At 32.2% G+C, this 22,372-nt stretch overlaps 1 protein-coding gene across 1 annotated transcript; it reads right to left on the reverse strand.

Moving 5' to 3' along the window:
• Positions 1-3,403: 3,403 nt before the first annotated feature.
• Positions 3,404-21,505, reverse strand: LOC141300068 (protein kinase C and casein kinase substrate in neurons protein 3-like). Its single transcript, XM_073830371.1, has 10 exons — positions 21,103-21,505; positions 18,045-18,113; positions 16,037-16,193; positions 14,637-14,872; positions 13,074-13,229; positions 12,824-12,999; positions 11,331-11,451; positions 11,079-11,152; positions 4,327-4,406; positions 3,404-4,246 (listed from the first exon to the last, which is right to left on the reverse strand). Exons 2-10 carry the CDS (start codon positions 18,099-18,101, stop codon positions 4,134-4,136), a joined length of 1,170 nt encoding a protein of 389 aa, XP_073686472.1. The 5' UTR covers positions 18,102-18,113; positions 21,103-21,505; the 3' UTR covers positions 3,404-4,133.
• Positions 21,506-22,372: the final 867 nt, after the last annotated feature.

Here is a 22,372-nt window from a genome sequence, read left to right on the forward strand (position 1 = left end):
TTTTGTTGACGTCTTTTACGCATCTGTCGTGCGGCGGCTTTCTGCTCTCACAATGTCACGGCCAAGCGGATGTGTTCCTCAGTGTTTCCGCTTGTTCATTTTTCTCTCTGTGCATTTGTGCGTAAATATCTTAAGGCGTATCGTGTATGTTTTCTTCCCACTAAAGGCTGCTGATGTGGGTTTTCATGTATGTATGTGTGCGCGTTCATGTGGAGGACTGTGTTTGTGTGTTGTGAATGAGTTCTCTGTATCTGCCTCACCGAAACGCGATGTGCTTCTGTTACTAATACCGATGGCCTACTACATATGGACGTGTTTAGCTAATGTTTAGCAATTATACTCTTTTGCAAACACCATTAAAACTAATACAAACCAGTTGTTGCGTCCCAACCAGTTCACTTACTTGACGTCTTAAATAGTATACAGTGTATCCTAAAACATAATATGGTGAAAATGTTGTCTAAATGTACTATTAAAGGAGTAGTTCACTTCCAGAACAGAAATTTACAGATAATGTATGTACTCACCCCCTTGTCATCCAAGATGTTCATTTCTTTCTTTCTTCAGTCCTAAAGAAACCATGTTTTTTGAGGAAAACATTTCAGGATTTCTCTCCATATAATGGACTTCAATGGAGCCCCCAAATTTAAACTTCCAAAATGCAGTTTAAATGCAGCTTCAAAGGGCTCTAATTGATCCTAGCTGAGGGAGAAGGGTCTTATCTAGCAAAAAAAGTTATTTTCTTAAAAAAAATACAATGTTTATACTTTTTAACCTCAAACGCTTGTCTTGTCTAGCTTTAGTAGAGGGTTTAAAAGTATATAAATTGTCAATTTGTTTAGAAAATAACTGATCGCTTCGCTAAATAAGACCTTTAATCCTTGGCCGGGATTGTTTAGAGCCAATTGAAGCTGCTTTTAAGTTTAAATTTGGGGGCACCATAGAAGTCCATTATATGGAGAGAAATCCTGAAAGGTTTTCCTCAAAAAACATGATTCCTTTACGACTGAAGAAAGAAATGAACATCTTGGATGACAAGGGGGTGAGTACATCATATGTAAATTTTTGTTCTGGAAGTGTACTCCTTTAAGTAGGCTAATTACTGATTGTAATGAATTTAACTAAATTATACATGCTAATGCTCATCCAAAGTCAAAACTTTCTCATTACCAGTCAGATTATGAACTTTTACACCGTAGTGCAAAATCAGAAACATATTCGACACAAGTATGTGAGTGCAGACAGGAAATATTAGCAGTTTATTGTTTCATTGGTGGGCCTCAATAAATTACAAAATGGCTCTGGAGTTTATGCTGCTACACGAATAAATGATTTGCAATTAAAAGCAGTCTGTTAGTGAACTAATGATGCTAAGTTAGTTAGTGTTTACATATTTAATCATTTATTTATACACACACACACACACACACACACACACACACACACACACACACAAATAAAATGCATTAGTAAATTAGTATCTTTGTGCATGAACTTTTTTAAACACTAACATTTAATTTGGGGTCTGTAGAATTTTATTTTATTTTATTAGAAGAAATTAATACTTGTGTTAAGCAAGGACGCAATAAATTGATTAAACGTGAGAGTAATGACATTTAGAATGATTAATTTAGAATCTGGAGTAATGATGCTGAAAATTCAGCTTTGCATCTCAGGAATAAATTTATTTGTAAAATATATTAAAAAACAAAGCAGTTATTCTAAATTGTAATAATATTTCAGAATAGTACTGTTTTTACTGTATTTTTGGTTCAGTAACCAAAAGCGGAAGACACTTTTTCAAAAAATATAAATATAAAAAATTGTACCGGCCTCAAGCCTTTGAAAAGTAATATAACTGCATTTGTAATATTTCAAATGCACAAAATATTCAAAATAATATTTCATGCATACAGTTAGAGCTGCAAAACGATAAGCCGTGATTAATCTATTAAAAATAAAAGTTTATGTTAGCATACTATGTGTGTGCTGTGTATATTTATTATGTATATATATACACACACACATACATGTATATATTAAGGAAAAATATGTTAGATTTATATGTAAAATAATTATATATAAACTATATAAAAATGTTTACACACAAATAAAAACAAATTTTGGGTCAAAGACAAAAAAGGGTTTAAGCATGAAAACAATAAGTGTAATATTGCTTTAAATTGTTGTTGTTTTTCCAAGAAAATATAAAAAGTTTTCTGTTTAATTTAATTGCAGTTTTGTTTTTGTTTTTCTAAGGAAAAAATAAATATCATACATTGTTTCCTAATTTAAAGAAGACACCCACTAAAATGTCATTCAGTGTAACAATCTCGTTAGGCATATTTACAACAAAAATCAATTTATGACATTAAAAGAGTAATTTCTTTCACCCCAAATACTAATTAGCGTTTTACATTTTTTAAATTTGCCACTATCCTAGGTTTTGCCCATTTGTCAGTAAGAATTACTCAGTTAAACACAATAAAATTTAATATGCTCCCTTATTCGTTTATATATTTTAACAAGTCAGAATAAGCATGTTGTTAGAAGTTTTACATAAATATTGTAATACACTGAATGACAATGTAACATTATTTCAACCAAATTTTGACTTTTTTTTATTCTCCAAAAACTTAAAAGTAGACACTTTATTTAACATAAAAATCACTTTTGTACGTTTCTTTTGACGTGGACATCTAAACGTCTTTGACCCATACATATGTGTGTATTTATATATACATAATAAATATACACAATACCACACACACATAGGATGCAAACATAAATTTTCATTTTAAATCGATTAATTGCAACTAATCATTTTGAAGCTCAACATACAGTTAAACAGACAAGCTTTTGATTATTTTTATTCTTCACTGTGGAAAGCATTACTGAAACAGATGGAGAGATGTGATTTCGGATCCACCACCAGAGGTCCCTGTCATTCCAGGATTTATGACTGGTTGCTATAGTTACGCACCTGTTCCTTGTTGTTTATCCGGATACCTGTTAAAATTCCTCCTCTGCCGGTTCGGTCCTGGACGTTGCAGTGTTGTGTGTCAGAGCTGATAATCAAGTGGTCAGTGCACTGAAAGGCAATGGTTTGATTCAGTCCAGGTGCCGATTCCTGTAGGTGAAATATAATTTGGATTTTGCTCTGATGATAATGGAGGCTGTTTCTCCCGTGCCCCGTAATCTTTCTAACAAGTTCCTACTGGTTTTTGTACAACCCCTCATTAAGCAATATATAAATTACAAAGAGGGCGTTTCTTGACTCAGCCTGAATCATTTGCTGCTCTCTTGGAAGTTTTCCAAAAGCATAGGAGGGGAAAAAATGTGTTAATTAAAATGAATGACATCCTAAATTATTAAATAAAGAGGTAAAGGTTTGATTCATGAATGAGAATTCATGTTTTATTTTCATTTTGGTCTGTAGAAACACTGCTTGTAGTTGTTTTTAACCAAAGATTTGGCGGACCATAAGTATTTGGACACTTAAAAATGTCTGATGTCATTGCATTAGATAAAAAATCAAACTAAATGTGACCCGGGACTACAAAACCAGTCTGAAAGTTGAATAAATATGTTTTCCATTGATGTATGGTTTGTTGAGATAGGACAATATTTGGCCGAGATACAACTATTCGAAAATCTGGAATCTGAGGGTGCAAAAAAATCAAAACATCGAGAAAATCACCTTTAAAGTTGTTCAAATGAAGTTCTTAGCAATGCATATTACTAATCAAAAATTAAGTTTTGATATATTTACGGTAGGAAGTTTAAAAAATGTCTTCATGGAACATGTTCTTAAAATCCTAATGAGTTTTTAACATAAAAGAAAAATCGATAATTTTGGCCTATACAATGTATTTTTGGCTATTGCTACTCAAGACTGATTTTGTTGTCCAAGGTCACAAATATCACTTAAATGTACAGAAATGTAGCACAAACACACTTTTCAAGCAAAAAAGTCCATCTTAAATGACAAAACAATAGATAAAAGTGAAAAAGTTAGTTCTGAGAAAAGCTCTTGGCGATTTCTAATGCGATGACATTCACATTTATATCGTTTTTGATGGCCACCGTAACTTTAAAAAGGCATCGTTGTGCTTAATTGACGATTCATGACATCATTTGACAGGTAGCACGTAATTGGCCGGATAAAATCCCTCGACTCCGTCCTCCTTCACACCCCAGCACCAGCCCTGATCGTCCTCTTCCTCCTTTTTGAGGAACTCCTCACCTGTGAGACAGACACACCTGTTAGCTCCACAGCTCCACACTCAGAATTACAGCTGAACTGCAGAAGCGCCACATGATCACCTGCTTTGAATGAAAGTTCATCAGGTTCCTCTCCAGTGTAGTTGTAAAGCGCTCGAACACGCACTCCTCCAATCATCACCCTGCGCCAGAAAAAGAGTTGTATTATTTATATACTATTTTGCATTATCTTGCATTTTTAATTTGTACGTTTTGTAAGGATCTAATGTTTACATTTTATTTCAATTTTTTAAAAATTGTTTTAGTTAAATAGGTAATAGTTCAGTTAATAGTTAAAAAATGATTCATTAAAATTGTAACAACTTCTCAGAATATTACTGTTTTTACTCTATTTTTGGTCAAATGAATGCAGCATTGGTGAGCAGAAGACACTATTTTTTTTTCTTTTCAAAAATATATATATATTTTTAAAATTGTATAAAAACTCAAACATTCACATACAAAACAGCTATTTTGAATTGTAATAATGATTTAGAATATTACTGTTTTTTACTGTATTTTTGATCAAACAAAAAGCCTTGGTGAGCAGAAGACACTTAAAAAAAAAACTATAAAAATTCAAATACAAAGCAGCTATTTTAAATTGTAATAATAATTCAGAATATTACTGTTTTTACTCTATTTTTGGTCAAATGAATGCAGCATTGGTGAGCAGAAGACACTATTTTTTTTTTTCAAAAATATATATATATTTTTAAAACTGTATAAAAACTCAAACATTCACATACAAAACAGCTATTTTGAATTGTAATAATGATTTAGAATATTACTGTTTTTTACTGTATTTTTGATCAAACAAAAAGCCTTGGTGAGCAGAAGACACTTAAAAAAAAACTATAAAAATTCAAATACAAAGCAGCTATTTTAAATTGTAATAATAATTCAGAATATTACTGTTTTTACTCTATTTTTGGTCAAATGAATGCAGCCTTGGTGAGCAGAAGACACTATTTTTTTTTTCTTTTCAAAAATATATATATATATTTTTAAAACTGTATAAAAACTCAAACATTCACATACAAAACAGCTATTTTGAATTGTAATAATATTTCAGAATATTACTGTTTTTACTCTATTTTTGGTCAAATAAATGCAGCCTTGGCGAGCGGAAGACACATTTTTTTTCAAATATATATATAAAAAAATCTTTAAAAAAAACTGTATAGAAATTCTAAAATCAAATACACAACAGCTATTTTGAATTGTAATAATGATTTAGAATATTACTGTTTTTTACTGTATTTTTGATCAAACAAAAAGCCTTGGTGAGCAGAAGACACTTAAAAAAAAAACTATAAAAATTCAAATACAAAGCAGCTATTTTAAATTGTAATAATAATTCAGAATATTACTGTTTTTACTCTATTTTTGGTCAAATAAATGCAGCCTTGGTGAGCAGAAGTAACTTGTTTTTTTAAATATTATTTTTTTTAAATAATGTATAAATACATTATTACATGGAAAAACATGTAACGTTGTATTACTAATTATGTACTATTATAGTATTTATTAATATTTTGCATTATCTTAAAAAAATAAAATTTTCAATTTTTAAGTTTTCTAAGTATTGAATATTTATATTTTATTTCAAGTTTATTTCAGTTAAAGAAAATGTTTTTTCCCCATAGTTTTAGTTAAATAGTTAATAGTTCAGGTAATAGTTAAAAAATGATTAACAAAACTACCAAAAATGGAGTTTTCCAAGTTTATGTTTTACCATCTAATATTTATAGATTTAAGCTTTATTTCAATTAACACATTTTTAAAAATAATTTATACACACAAAAAAGTACATTAGCATCTTCATGAATTAATGTTTTCACTTAAAACACTTTTTAAGTCTTTTCAAGGTTTGTATGATTTAAAAAATATATATTTTTGTAAGAAAATAATGTTTAACAGAATTTTATTCAGAAAAGATGCATTAAATTGATTAAAAGTGAAAGAATAATGTTTCTAAACATTTGAGGAGTGATTTCTGAAGAATCATGTGACACTGAAGACTGATAATGATGCTAAAAAAATTCAGCTTTGCCTCCCAGAAATAAATGTAATTTAAAAAAAAAAAGTCAAATACAAAGCAGCTATTTTGAATTGTAATAATATTTATGAATATTTCTGTTTTTACTGTATTTTTGGTCAAATAAATGCAGCCTTGGTGAGCAGAAGATCAATTAATATAAAGAAATATTTAAAAACGCTGTGAATAAATTATTTTAAAATATTTTGTTAACTGAAATAAAGCTTGAATAAAATATAAATATTACAAGGAAAAACATAACCTTGGAAAACTAATATGAACATTCTTGGTAATTTTAATCAATGATTTTTACTTATTAAACTAAATCTAAAACAAATAAATAAAATAAAAATTTCTGTTTGTTTTCAAAGCTTAACTATTTATATTTTATTTTATTTTAGCTTTATTTCAGTTAGATAAAATTATTTTAAATAGTTTTAGCTTCAGTTAAATCAAATATTAAATTAAATATATCTCACCTTAAAATGCTAATTACATAAAAGCATCTGGGTATTTTCCTTTTTAGTTATATAAATGTCATATTTTTATATCACGTTATAGTTGTAAAATTACTTAAAGTGGATCAAAAAAGTTAAGACAAGAACGGGTATTGGTCTAGGACAACTTTGATGAAAAGTTTTGATTCACTTTAAAGGTTGACTTCTGTGTATAACCTAATAAGAAAAATTAGAATTTGGGTGTAAAATGTGTTTGTCATGTAAAAGATTTCTAAAAACAGGCTCATTTTATTACAGAAATATTTTAATGATCTACACATTGCACATGTTCTCGGAATGTTTGATGAAATCCACGACTGTTGTACTCTAGTAAATTGAACAGTTTGAGCCTTTGTTGAGATCTCTAGCCAAGACACCAGAGTTTTTTTGATCAGCAGAAACATCTGTGAACCAGCAAACTTGTTTTTCTTGCTACTAAAAATGCATCAAACAAAACAACACTAAATGAAATCTCTCAAACACTGATTAGTTCTTCCTCAAAAGCGTTCATTCAACCCACTAAAAACCACTTACAGCTGCTGGCATTGACTATACCTTGAAGCACAGCTTAGACCTTCATTAAAAAGGTGACATTCACAAATGTGAATCTGTCCAGGACTGGCTGCCCTCCAAAACCAAGTGTCCGTATAAGAGAAGCTGTTTTAAGGGAGTCCATCATGCCTAAAGGAGTTACAGTCCTCAAACCGCGCCAGACAACAGAAAAACACTGGAAGAGATCAGAGCTGGAGCTCAACCAAAAACACACCGGAGGAAGACGACTAAACCAACTTTGGGCCCATAGAAATGTGTTTTGTAGGAAAATTTAGTGATGCTAAATAATGGCAGATATTTTAGATGTTTCCAATTTTTCAGTTCTGAAATGCCGCAAAAATTTTATTTAGAATTGAAATAGAATTGTATATAAATAAAATATTTAAAATATGTTTATTAATACATGGAAAAACATAAACTTGGAAAACTCATATGAACATTTTTGGTCATTTTATTTTATTGTTTAACATTTGGTCAGTTTTACTAACTAAATCTAAAAAAAAAAAAAAAAAAAAAAAATTTTTGTTATAGAAATAAGTTTCCTCAAAAATTCCTCAAAAATACTTATGTTCAGAATTGTGTATGAATAAATATTAAAAATATTTTGTTAATTGAAATAAAGCTTGAGTAAAATATAAATGTTACATGAAAACATAAATGTTTTTGGTCATTTTAATGAATAATTTTAACTTGTTTTATTAAACTAAATCTAAAAAAAAATTACTAACATTTTTGTTTATGTTTTCCAAGCTTAACTGTACCATCTAATATATTTATTTTATTTTATTTATACAGTTAGATAAAAATATTGTAATAGTTTTAGCTTTAGTTAAAAAAAAACTACACTGAGGGGTTAATATGTGTATGAAGGTGTAAACAACATTATTTTTGTGACAATTAAACAGATCTGACCTTAAAATATAATTAAAAAGCTTACTTTAATTCATCTGTGCATTTTCCTTTTTTGTTATATAAATTACATATTTTTACATCAAATTATAGTTTTAAAATTACTTTTAATTTCATAATTTAAATTCAGTGATGTTAAATAACGCCAATTATTGTAGATTATTGTACATTTTTTCACTTCTCAAATTCCGCAAAAATACTTATGCTTAGATATTTTATTTTATATATTTTATATATTTTTTATTTTATATATTTTTATATTTTATTTTTTTTTATTAGATATTTTGTTAACTGAAATAAAGCTTGAATAAAATATAAATATTACATGGAAAAACATAAATCTTGGAAAACTAATATGAACATTTTTGGTCATTAATAAATTTAAATGGTTTTATTAAACTAAATCTAAAAAAAAAAAAAAAACATTTTTGTTTATGTTTTCCAAGCTTAACTGTACCATCTAATATTTTTATTTTATTTTATTTTATTCCAGTTAGATAAAATTATTTTGAATAGTTTTAGCTTTTAGCCCTCTGAGATACATTAAACTGTTAAATACATCTTAATGCAATATCAAATGCAGTTTCCAAAATGTTTTATGTTGGAATGAAAGACACTAAGTACCGAGAAGTGCTTCTTATTCTTACCCAAAAATACAAAATGGAAGTAAGAGATAAAACTGAACACAATCTTGCTACTCAAGCGGTGTATGAACATTTTATTTACTTCTTTTCCATTTACTTGTATTTTTACTGTCAATACTTCTAAACTGTGACTTCTACCTTCTACCAAAGTAACTTATATCTGTACTTGTACTTAAGTATGGCTTTTAGGTACTTTATACACCACTGCAAACACTGTCATTTTGCATTTTTAATGCATTTTGTGCAAAAACATTTTGGACTAGTCCAGATGAAATCACCTCCAGGTCACTGATCAGAGTGGAACTGAAGGTCTGCATCCCACGCCACAGGACTGAACAGCGTAGACGGCACATTTCGTCAAATGACACACTTCACCTCTGTGACTGCAGCTCACAATCAGTCCTCATCCAGCCTCAATCAGCTCAGCCGAGACGCAGACAGAAAGAAACCCGAAGAGACTCGCCGCTCTAATTGAGCTGCTGCTCAATACTTACACATTTCATTTCCTAATCTGATTCCTTCTAATTAACTTGATTTAATTAATATTACCTTTGACATTTTAATAGAGCACTTTGCGTGCAAAAACTCTAGTTAAGGCAGAACATTACAGGTGAATAGGACAGACGTTTTAACTAATATGTACACTTTGCCAGTTGATTAATCGCATACATTAAGGCAATTCTCAGCTTTCTGAAATGTTATGTTTAAATAGCCATTATCTAATTAAATATGCATAAATGTGCATGCATTTTCAGAGCCAGGTTTAACGTTCTTGGATATCCTCAAGATATTTGTTTTTATCACTCCATAAATCTGAAAATACTGTCAACAGCCAGAAAACAATACATTTACACCGCTCTGTCAAAACATTAAGAGCATAAAAATAAATAAATTCTAGTGTATGTACAGTTGAAGTCAAAAGTTTACATACACCTTAGAGAATCTGCAAAATGTTAATTATTTTATCAAAATAAGAGGGATCATACAAAATGCATGTTATTTTTTATTTAGTACTGACCTGAATAAGATATTTCACGTGAAAGACTTTAACATATAGTCCACAAGAGAAAATAATAGCTGAGTTTATAAAAATGACCCTGTTCAAAAGTTTACGTACAATTGATTTTTAATACTGTGTTGTTACCTGAATTATCCACAGCTGTGTTTTTTTGTTTAGTGATAGTTGTTCCCCATGAGTCCCTTGTTTGTCCTGAACAGTTAATCTATGCGCTGTTCTTCAGAAAAATCCTTCAGGTTCCACAAATTCTTTAGTTTTTTAACATTTTTGTGAATGACTCTTAATGCATTTTTTCTTCTGGAGCATCAGTGAGCATTTGAACCTTCTAAAATAGTTGCATATGAGTCCCTCAGTTGTACTCAGTGTGAAAAAATGGATCTCAAAATCATACACTCGTTGGAAAGGGTTCAAATACACAAAAATGATGAAAAACCAAAGAATTTGTGGGACCTTAAGGGTTTTTCTGAAGAACAGCAGGCAGTTTAACTGTTCAGGACAAACAAGGGTCTCATGAACAACTATCACTAAACAACAAAAACAAAAAAAAAAAAAAAAACACGTGTGGATCATTCAGGTAACATCACAGTATTAAGAATCAAGTGTATGTAAACTTTTGAACAGGGTCATTTTTTAAATTCAACTATTATTTTCTCTTGTGGACTACATGTAAACATCTTGTATGTGAAATATTTTATTCAGGTCAGTACTAAATAAAAAATAGCATGCATTTTGTATGATCCCTCTTATTTTGGTAAAATAATTAACATTTTGCAGATTCTGTAAGGTGTATGTAAACTTTTGACATCAACTGTAAGTAAAGATTTCTGACTCATTTTGAGAAAACGGCTTTTAAATATACAGTATGTATTGTAATTGTAATCTATAGATGCAAATAGTAAAAGTATAATAAAATAATAAAAGAACTGTAAAATAAATAAAAAATGTGTATTTTGTACTTTCTAGTAGTCTGGAAGTAGACAAGTAATGGAAGCAAAATACATTGAAACAGTAAAAAAAAAAAAAACTTAAAAAAAATCTCTAAACACTAGTTGTGCATGAAAAAATACATATTTTTCCTATAGTTAAATGTTAATATTTGTTTAAATATACATGTAAAGGCACTTTAATGCATGTGTGTGTGTGTTTGTGCTTACGCCTTCTCCTCGGTTCCTTTGTGTGTTTTTGGTTTCTTTCCTGGTTTCTGCCTTTTAATCGGTGGGTTCCAGTCCTGCACCAACAACAAACACACATAGTCGAGATTACAAGACAAAAATGCAATAAATAGCAATTAAGAAAATAGACTTGTTTACTTGTTTTAAAGCTCAGAGAGTCATGCAACACTACATTACGACTGTTTGTGGCACAAAATAATCCAAGATAATAAGGATAGTTTTAACCACACACACCTCTATTTTGGGCCAGTCCGTCGGCATGCCCGGCCCATGGTTGTTCTTCCACCAGCGGAGATCATCCGGTTCACTGATGGACATGAGTGTGTGATGCAGTTCACTGTACACTGCTTTAATACTGAAACACACAGAATACAAATGAAAACACATGACAGTAAACAAAACTGCAGCTAATACAAATGTTAAATACTGTAATACTAATTTTTTTTTTTACTAAAATGTTTTACTACCAAACTTGCATCTTATGCATGTATATATTCTTTAATGCATTTAAAGAATATATACACTACCAGTCGAATGTTTTAAAAAACATTTTTAATGTTTTTCAAAGAAGTCTCTTCTGCTCACCAATCCTGCATTTATTTGATCCAAAGTACAGCAAAAACAGTACAATTTTGAAATATTTTTACTATTTAAAATAACTGGTTTCTATTTGAATATATTTTAAAATGTAATTTATTCCTTTGAATTAAAAAGCTGAATTTTCAGCATCATTACTCCAGTCTTCAGAAATCATTCTAATATGCTGATTTGCTGCTAAAAACATTTATTATTTTTATAATGTTGAAAACAGCTGTGTAGAATTTTTTCAGGTTTCGTGGATGAATAGTAAGTTCAGAATAACAGCATTTATCTTAAATAGAAATCCTTTGTAACATTAAAACATTATAAATGTATTTATCATCATTTTTGATCAATTTAAAGCATCTTTGCTAAATAAAAATATACTCAACTGTTTTAAATATTAATAATAATAATAATAATAAAAATGTTTCTTGAACAGCAAATCAGCATATTAGATTTCTGAAGGATCATGTGACACTGAAGACTGGAGTAATCATGCTGAAAATGTAGCTTTGATCACAGGAATAAATTACATTTTAAAATATATTCACATAGAAAAAGTCATTTTAAATAGTAAAAATATTTTACATTTTTACTGCTTTTGCTGTACTTTATGTACAAATAAATGCAGGCTTGGTGAGCAGATAAGACTTCTTTAAAAAACATTAAATATGTTACTGTTCAAAAACTTTTGACATATTAGTGTATATTAGTAATATTTTGAATTAGATAAAATTATTTTATTTTTATATTTTAAGTTAAAGTTTTTTAAAGTTTTTTCTTTTTTAAAAAAAATCTAGTTATTATTACTTTTAGGTTATTTAGATTTAGTTATTTCAGTACTTCAAGTACTAAACGCAAGTATCTAAAAATAAAATAAGTGAATGAAAATAAGTTTATTCATAATTCACATTTATTACAGTTAATGTTTATTTTATTCAAAGTAATAAACTTTTTATGGTTTTAGTAACTATAATAACCCTATATATGTACACATATTATCTACTGCAATTAAATTAACTGAAATATTTTATTTGTTTTCTACCGTTAAAAGGTTCTAAAGTGTAATAATTTTAATAGTCTACATAACCTTTTTAACGCAGCTCAAATAATATTTGAATCAAATGCTTGTTTGCATTTTAAACCTCTCGTTGTTGGTAATGTCAAGGTGTCTGTGAATGGACAGGAAGGCCTGCTTCAGGAAGCTGATCCTCTTCCTCTCCTCCTCCTGTGATTGGTCGAACACAGACTCCATTTCCTCCATGTATCGTGGCGCAAATCCAGTGACGTCCTCTAGAACCTTCTCGTAACGATCACGTGCCTGCAAAAACACACAAATTCATTAAGTCACAACCGTAACTAGTATTTGTTTATGAAGTCTGATCTCTGACGGACCTTGCTGCGCTCCTGCGTGGCTTTCTCTCTGGCCTGCTGGATCTTGGACAGTTTGCTCTCGTTCAGTTTGGCGTTGTGTTTGGCTTGATTCTCTTTTTCCTGAGCGCTCTGCTCTCTCTGACATGACTTATGATACACCGCACGAGCCTTTTCCAGCTAATGCAGACACAAAGATTTATTATTAGTATCATGTAGTGCTTTTCATGTTCTATTCAGCTCTCAGTTATGCTACTGAATGTTATGCACTGAAAATACTACTTTATCTTCTCTCTATAAGACTCTCATTCAAGTATACGAAGTGAATATATATAAAACATGTTTTCGTATATTTTATGTTTAAATATGCCAATGATGAATTATCTCATTACAAATGCACAAATTATTTGCATACATTTCCAGGTCAGAAATCTGTACATTTCTTTGAAGCCTGCATTTATTTGTTCCAAAGTACAGCAAAACAGTAAAATTTCACTATTTAAAATAACTGTGTTCTATTTGAATATTTGAATATATTTTAAAATGTAATTTATTCCTGTGATTTCAAAACTGAATTTTTAGCATCATTAATCCAGTCACATGATCCTTCAGAAAGCGATCCAATATTATCACTTATTATTGTTATGTTGAAAACAGCCGAGTAGATTTTTTTTCAGGTTTCTTTGATGAATAGAAAATTATACTGACTCCAAGCGTTTGAATGGCTCTTTTTAAACTCTTTCTATTCATTAAAGAGTCCTGAAAAAATTACTCAACTGTTTTAATATTGATAATGATAATAATAATAATAATAATAATAATAATAATAATACATCATTCTTGAAACAGCAAATCAGCATATTAGAATGATTTCTGAAGAATTAAGTGACACTGAAGACTGGAGTAATGATGCTAAAATCTAGCTTTGATCACAGGAATAAATTACATTTTAAAATATATTCAAATAGAAAACAGTTATTTTAAATAGCAAAAATATTTCACATTATTACTGCTTTTGCTGTATTTTGGATCAAATAAATGCAGGCTTGGTGAGCCTCTTGGAAAAACTTAAAAAATCTTTTGACTGGTAGTGCAGGTATAAAATTATAATAAAAAACTGTAATTAATAAAACTGTTGCAATAAAATAAACACTTACAGTTGCAAAAAAACAGATTTGACCTTTTATCTAAACAGATAGCATGTAATAAAATTAAACGTAAAAGGTGCAGTAAGCAATTTCTTGATATTTGAAATGACCAAAACAAACACGCCCCTAATTAAAAGAACCACACCCCTATCTTAATAGCTCCACCCCCAAATTCACAAACATGCTATGCAACAGGCACCTCCCCCATCAATGGACAGTTCCCTCACTGCTGATTGGCTAAAAGTGTGTTTTGATGCTCGGTGGAAGATTTACTTTCATCAGCGTTTCTCACAAATCACTTACTGCATTTTTAAATGTGTTTTGGATGTTTTATTTCCATTATTCAGAAAGAATCTCAGAACTGACCAGTGGTTTTTCCTCAGTTTAGTTGATTAACACCTGGTAACTAGTGATTAAATGACTGTCAGCATACATCTACCTTCTTTAATCGTTTGTCCCAGGGCTTCTGAGCACGCGAGAAGGCCGTCGCAAGGTCATGTGACTCTTTGAATCCGCAGAACATTTTCCGTGGAAACGTCTCCTTCTGCCACGAGTGAATGCGCTCGCCGTCTTCAGAAACCAGCGACTGGGAGATTGACGTGTGAAGGGTAGTCAGACGCTCGGTGGATGAGAAAAAGCACTGCCAGGCCCGCATGAGAGACCCATACAGCGGCCCTGAGAGACAAACACACACAGCAGTGAAAATCAGATCAGTTACAAAGACTTTTATCCAGTTACATTACACTGAACACAACTGCAATTGAACTTGATGGCCAGTGAATTTTATTAGTATGTAAAATAGCAACTTTACATAAAAGTCATATGGGTAAAATACAGGGGTACTGTTGATGATAACAGAATCTTCAGATTAAAGCAAATAATTACGCAATTTCCAGCCATGTTCAAAATTGTTTAATTTAATAAATTGGATTTCTCTTTTTAACATAAATCAGAATACCATTTACAGCTCAAAAAAGTTATTTAAAAATCTTTAAAAAATACAGATAAAAGTCTCTTATGCTAATCAAGCCTGCATTTATTTGATCCAAAGTACAGCAAAAATTAAATTAAATTATTTAAAATAACTGTTTTCTATTTGAATATATTTTAAAATGTAATTTATTCCTGTGACTTCAAAGCTGAATTTCTAGCATCATTACTTCAGTCACACGATCCTCCAGAAATCATTCTAATATTCTTATTTGCTGTTCAAAAAACATTTATTATTATTATTTTGAAAAGTTGAGTAGAATTTTTTCAGGCTTCTTTGATGAATAGAAGGTTCAGAAGAACAGCATTTGAATCACTTTTTTAAACTCTTTTTTATTCACCAAAGAGTCCTGAAAAACTGCCACTGAATAAAAAATTAAAAAAGGTTATTGTGACTTATCTCACAATTCTGACTTTTTTTTCTCAGGATTGCACGATACAAACTCGTAATTTATTCAGTGGCGGAAACTGGCTTCCATACAATTCTGAGTTTATTTTTTTCTTGCAATTCTGACTTTTTTTCTTATTACAAAATAATTTTCTCAATTCTTTTTTAACTCGCAATATCATGCAATTCTCAAAAAAAAAAAAAAAAAGTCAGAACTGCAACAAAAAATTAAAAAAAAAATGTATCCTATATGTAAATGTATATAGTGGTGAAAACAGGCTTTGATAATGTAATGCTTCTTAAATTTCTACGTGGAGCAGGATTCTGGATCAATGAGATTGGACTGTGGGTGGAGCTACTCAGTGATAAAAAAACAATCATTTAACACAATGGCATCATTATTGTTTAATGTAGCTGGTGAGTGTAAAAACTCAGAGTGAGGATATGTTTTTGACACTCACGAGTCTCAGTGATTGATTTCCACTTGTTGCTCCATTCGGTCAGCTGACGGGCGTACTGTCGCTCCACATGAGCCCTGTCCTTCATACATGCGATGATGTCTTTGCAAGCCTGGTACGACTCTGATGTCCTCTGTACTGTCCGCATGTAATTTCCTGGCTAAGAGACAAGAACGTATAGTGAATCTTGAACTATGTGTAGTATTTTTGCTCGGTTTCAAGTCAAGTTTTTTTTCATATACAGGTGCATCTCAATAAATTTGAATGTTGTAGAGAAGTTAACTTATTTCAGTAATTCAACTCAAATTGTGAAACGTGTGTATTAAATAAATTCAATGCACAGAGATTGAAGTAGTTTAAGTCTTTGGTTCTTTTAATTGTGATGCTTTAGCTCACATTTAACAAAACCCCCCAATTCTCAACAATCTCAACAAATTAGAATATGGTGACATACCAATCAGCTAATCAACTCAAAACACCTGCAAAGGTTTCCTGAGCCTTCAAAATGGTCTCTCAGTTTGGTTCACTCGGCTACACAATCATGGGGAAGACTGTTGATCTGACAGTTGTCCAGAAGACAATCATTGACACCCTTCACACAAGGAGGGTAAGACACAAACATTCATTGCCAAAGAAGGTGGCTGTTCACAGAGTGCTGTATCCAAGCATGTTAACAGAAAGTTGAGTGGAAGGAAAAATAGTGGAAGAAAAAGATGCACAACCAACCGAGAGAACCGCAGCCTTGAGAGGCTTGTCAAGCAAAATCGAGAATTTGGGTGAACTTCAAAAGGAATGGACTGAGACTGGGGTCAAGGCATCAAGAGGCACCACACAGACGTGTCAGGAATTTGGCTACAGTTGTCGCATTCCTCTTGTTAAGCCACTCCTGAACCACAGACAACGTCAGAGGCGTCTTACCTGGACTGAATATAAGAAGAAATGGACCGTTGCCCAGTGGTCCAAAATTCTCTTTTCAGATGAGAGCAAGTTTTGTATTTCATTTTAGAACCAAGGTCCTAGAGTCTGGAGGAAGGGCGGAGAAGCTCATAGCCCAAGTTGCTTGAGGTCCAGTGTTAAGTTTCCACAGTCTGTGATGATTTGGGGTGCAATGTCATCTGCTGCTGTTGGTCCACTGTGTGCAATTTTAGAGCACTTCATGTTTCCTTGTGCTGACCAGCTTTTCAAAGATGCTGATTTCATTTTCCAGCAGGATTTGGCACCTGCCCACACTGCCAAAAGCACCAAAAGTTGGTTAAATGACCATGGTGTTGGTGTGCTTGACTGGCCAGCAAACTCACCAGGCCTGAGAATCTATGGGGTATTGTCAAGAGGAAAATGAGAAACAAGAGACCAAAAAATGCAGATGAGCTGAAGGCCACTGTCAAAGAAACCTGGGCTTCCATACCACCTCAGCAGTGCCACAGACTGATCACCTCCATGCCACACCGGATTGAGGCAGTAATTAAAGCGAAAGGAGCCCCTACCAAGTATTGAGTACATATACAGTAAACAAACATACTTTCCAGAAGGCCAACAATTCACTAAAAATGTTTTTTTTTTTATTGGTCTTATGAAGTATTCAAATTTGTTGAGATAGTGAATTGGTGGGTTTTTGTTAAATGTTAGCCAAATCATCACAATTAAAAGAACCAAAGACTTAAACTACTTACAGTAAGTCTGTGTTCATTTAATTTATTTAATACACGAGTTTCACAATTTGAGCTAAATTACTGAAATAATTGAACTTTTCCATGACATTCTAATTTATTGAGATGCACCTGTAATGCTTTATACAATACAGAAAGTTCAAAACAGCTTCACAGTAATGAACAAGAAAACAACAATGTTAATATTGTAAAATTAATCGATTGCAAAACTAATTCCATTTCAGCTGTAAATCAGCTCTACAGATAATTGAGTTTAATTGGACATTGAATTCAATTTAGCTCAGCCGTGATGCTGCCTATGTAGGGAGGCAGCTCACTAGACTTTGGAACAGCCTTTTTCTTACCATCCAAAAGCTGATTTTGTTGATATCCTCAGGTGGGCTTGTTGGAGGGTCCGCCATGGTTGCAGCTGGCTGCAAAAGAGACAGTTAAACCAGTCTGATTACATGTAAGTAACTAAGGAGGGATCTGCATGCTTCATGTTATTCACTATAAATGCAGTGCACTACTCAGCACACGTCCAAAGTTGTCCGTCAGGCCCAGTTTCTACTTGGTGCACCAGCCTCAAGCCGCTGTTGCCCTACTTTTACTTGTTGTCACCCCCTGAACTATCAGAACCCGTCTTGACATCGGGTGACATTAATTCAGGGGCATCTGGGTTTGTTTGCTCATTTGTTCCCACAATCCTCCGAGAGGCTTCACGGCAAACAGACGGCTGCTCGGCTGCAGCGTTTCACAAGCTTTTGAACCTTCTGCACATTTGCACGTTTCCATGTTCTCGTTTTGACATAATGCAGGATGAATTACATGCTGCAGTTTTAAAACGTTTGTTCAAATTAGTATGAGCAACTATAGTGTTAGTGATGCTAGACTTGGCAAACAGCACTAAGAAGTGTAGATGCTCTTGAAAAGGAAAACAATTTACCTGTCAAGCTACTTCATTTGGCCTCATGTCAAATAACAATAGCTAGCATTTTAGTTGTGTTACTTAGAATGGAGACTTCAGTCTCAACTGATAAATACACTTGTGAAAATGAAGCATGCTTTAGCATATACAGCGGTGTGAAAAAGTGTTGGCCCCCTTCCTGATGTTTTATTTTTTTGCATGTTTGTCACTCTTTAATGTTTCAGATCATCAAAGAAATTTAAATATTAATCAAAGATAACACAAGTAAACACAACATGCAGTTTTTAAATGAAGGCTTTTTTTATGAAGGGAAAACAAAATCCAAACCCACATGGCCCTGTGTGAAAGACTAAAATGGTGAGGAATTACACTTGCTGTGGTTTAATGTCTGAAAACACTTGGCAACAGGACGCAAAATAGTAAATGACAACAGGAACAAGTCCTGCAGCCTGCTTGATAAAAATACCTTGTCTGTAATGCAGTGGTTCGCAAATTGTAGTCCACAAATCACTGCAATTAAAAAAGACCTAAGTAGTTCTGCAAATTCATAGACTGGTAAAAAGAGTCATTTGAAGTATAAAAAGCCACTGCTAGAGAGTATAGGTTTAAGACTTGCATAACTATTTACAAATAAAATGACAAATACCTAATGTATTTGCACTGCTTAAAAAAAGTCTGGCTGATAAAAAGGAACTGGGTGAGTTTCTGGCCGTGATCCAGAGCATGCAACTGTCTATGTGAATCACTCTGGGGACTCGTTGCATGTGAGACTGCAACTGGATATAGACAGTTCTGATGTTAAACATCTCTGAAATGTGCTGTTAGTTTAAAACGATTAACAATGACAGAAATCCAGAAACCAAAGGCTCTCGGAAACTAAGCAAAATCAACCAAAATAGCCAAAATCACTGTATTTTCATGTTGCAAATGCATTTAATGCACGTGTTTATGAGCATACTGTAAGGGTGTGTCTATGTGCGTGATTGTGTGTGTGATGCTACTGGAATCTGGGGTCAGAAATAGAATTCACCCCCACCCCAGAATTCCATCCAGCAGCCGAGAGACTCCAAATAAACACAAGCTGGTGGGTCGTCTTACACACACATTTTGTAACACACACGCTCTGTGCAAAATACATAACAGAATACAAAATGGATTTTAGAGGGGTAATATTTGCCCCCTGGAAGTGATTTTCTATTTATGAGAGCACATGTTGTTCTAACACAATGCCCACTGTGTCAAATACTTACAACACTCTCAGAAAAAAAGGTGCAAAGCTGTAACTTGAGTGGCACTATGAAGTACAAAAGCTAATGTACTAGTATGTACTTTTAAATTTTTATTTTTAATCAGTTATTTAAAATGATCACTACAGAACTGAAAAACCGAAAACCCATAAATAGAACCTAGAATCAAATATTTTGAAATTGTTAAGAGCAATTTTATATATTCTGACCCTGGACCACAAAACGAGTCAAAAGGGCCAATTTTTTTGAAATAGGGTGCAAAAAAAATCTAAATATTGAGAAAATCGCCTTTAAAGTAGTCTAAATTAAGTTCTTAGCAATGCATATTACTTATCAAAATTTAAGTTATGATATATTTATGGTAGGAAGTTTACAAAATATCTTCATTGAACTTGATCTTTACTTAATATCCTAATGATTTTTAGCATTAAAAGAAAAATCGATAATTTTGACCCATACAATGTACTGTTGCTGGTGCTACTTACATCTGGTTTTGTGGTCCAGGGTCACATATGGTAAATGACTAATATAGTTAATTTCTGACCATGATACAAATTTAGTTTCAATACATATTATATTCAATACACACAAAATTGCAATTAAACTGCATGGGGAAAAAAAAACATGCATACAAAAATACACATACGGAAGAAAAGCATATCAAAACTAAACTCATAAACCTCAAAATGTATAGCATTTTTGTTACTGTGAATGTTCTCTATTTTTATTAAAGAACGAAAACATAATTTTAGCATCGATCTATTGATCAAGCTTTTTGTGTGAGCTAAAAATACACTATAACTCATATAATCAAAGCTGTTTGTTTTTGCAAAGTAGCACATGCAAAATGCAGTGAGCACGCATCCCAAATTAACTTATTTTATTTATTAAATGCAAATTTCCTTAGAGTGTAAAACTGCATGTACCCTGTACTCACATGCAACACTATCCAATAAATCAGGCTAACACTATACTACAGCATATGGATAGTTGACATGTTAAACAGTGATATGCATCCAAAACTATTTTCAATTATTATTATTATTATTTTTTATTTATGCATGCTGATTTTGTCATATTAACTGAGAATGGTCTTTTTGTACTTAAAAAAAGCCACTGTCACACAGCACAACCATTTCGCATAAGTGGGGTGCAAAAAGTGGTTTAAAAAAATAAACATGCATTGCAGCACCTAAAATTTACACTTTTTGTCAACTACTCAGAAATGAAAAGAAAAGCAAAACTGACCTGTCACTCCAATGCCTTTTTCTTCTGTTCTTTGGCTTGTTCTGCCCTCCTTCAGTATCCCTCACTTCTCTCCCATGTCTGTCTGTCTCTCACTGTCTGTCTGACGTTCCTCTGGTGTCTGTGCAGTCAGTCAGCTGTTGCGGAGGTGCATATGTACATGCAAGTGTGTGTTTTCCTTCTCTCTCTACTCTCTCACACACAAACACAAACCACACACACACACAGACATTCTCTCTCATCTCAGTGTAAATGAGTTGTCAGGTGTGAAATTTAAGTGTGTTGTAGAATGTGAGAGTTATTTCAGCTCTCTGCCAATCACAGCTCAAAGCGAAAAACTGCCAACATGTGAAGCAATTAGTACATATCAGCTTGTTTACCGAGCAAGTTCATAAGTTCAAAAGCAAATAACAATATACTGTTAAAATAACAATGCAATTAAACATTTCTATAATCAAAGCATATGAAGTGTTTAAGGAACTTAGAATAGTAACATTGTAACAGTGTTGATGATTGTTTATTGTCAGAGTTCATCACCTCGGCAACAGCAACAGGAAAGTAGCCAGTGTCATGTGATCTCAACTGCATCATATGCAGTCAATCGTGGCCTTTGGGAATGTAAGGAATAGTTCATCCTAAAATAAAAAAGTAATGATTTACTCACCTTCACGGTTGTTTCTTCTACGGAACAATGCTCAAGCATACAGTTAAAAGAATAGCTCACCCAAAAAACAATGTACTTATCCAAGATGTAGATGAGTTTGTAGCATCGCATCACTTGCTCACCAATGGATCCTCTGCAGTGAATGGGTGCTGTCAAAATGAGAGTCCAAACAGCTGATAAAAACAGCACAATAATCCACACCACTTCAGTTCATCAATTAAACATCTTGAGAGGTGAAAAGCCACATGTTTGTAAGGAATAAATCCATCCTTAAAGGATAAGGTCACTTCCAGAATAAAAATGTACAGATAATTTACTCACCCCTTTGTCATGCAAGATGTTCATGTCTTTCTTCAGTCATAAAGAAATTATGTTTCTTGAGGAAAACATTTCAGGAATTATCTCCATATAGTGGACAATGGTGCCCCCAAATTCAAACTTCCAAAATGCAGTTTAAATGCAGCTTCAAAGGGCTCTAAACGATCCCAGCCGAGGAAAAAGGGTCATTTTTAAAATTTATATACTTTTTAACCCCAAATGCTTGTCTAGTCTCTGCGATGCACATGCGCATGCGTAGTCTGTGTAATCCAGGTCAATACAGTTAGGGTA

This window comes from Garra rufa, chromosome 24 (assembly GCF_049309525.1).
Source record: "Garra rufa chromosome 24, GarRuf1.0, whole genome shotgun sequence".
Lineage (NCBI taxonomy): Eukaryota > Metazoa > Chordata > Actinopteri > Cypriniformes > Cyprinidae > Garra > Garra rufa.

Coding starts and splice junctions, on each gene's coding strand:
- LOC141300068 (XM_073830371.1), bottom strand. CDS start 18,101: ATGGCGGACCCTCCAACAAGCCCACCTGAGGATATCAACAAAATCAGC. Junction 16,194..18,044: donor ACAAAATCAGCTTTTGGATG/GTAAGAAAAAGG, acceptor CTTGTCTCTTAG/CCAGGAAATTACATGCGGAC. Junction 4,247..4,326: donor TGAACTTTCATTCAAAGCAG/GTGATCATGTGG, acceptor TCTGTCTCACAG/GTGAGGAGTTCCTCAAAAAG.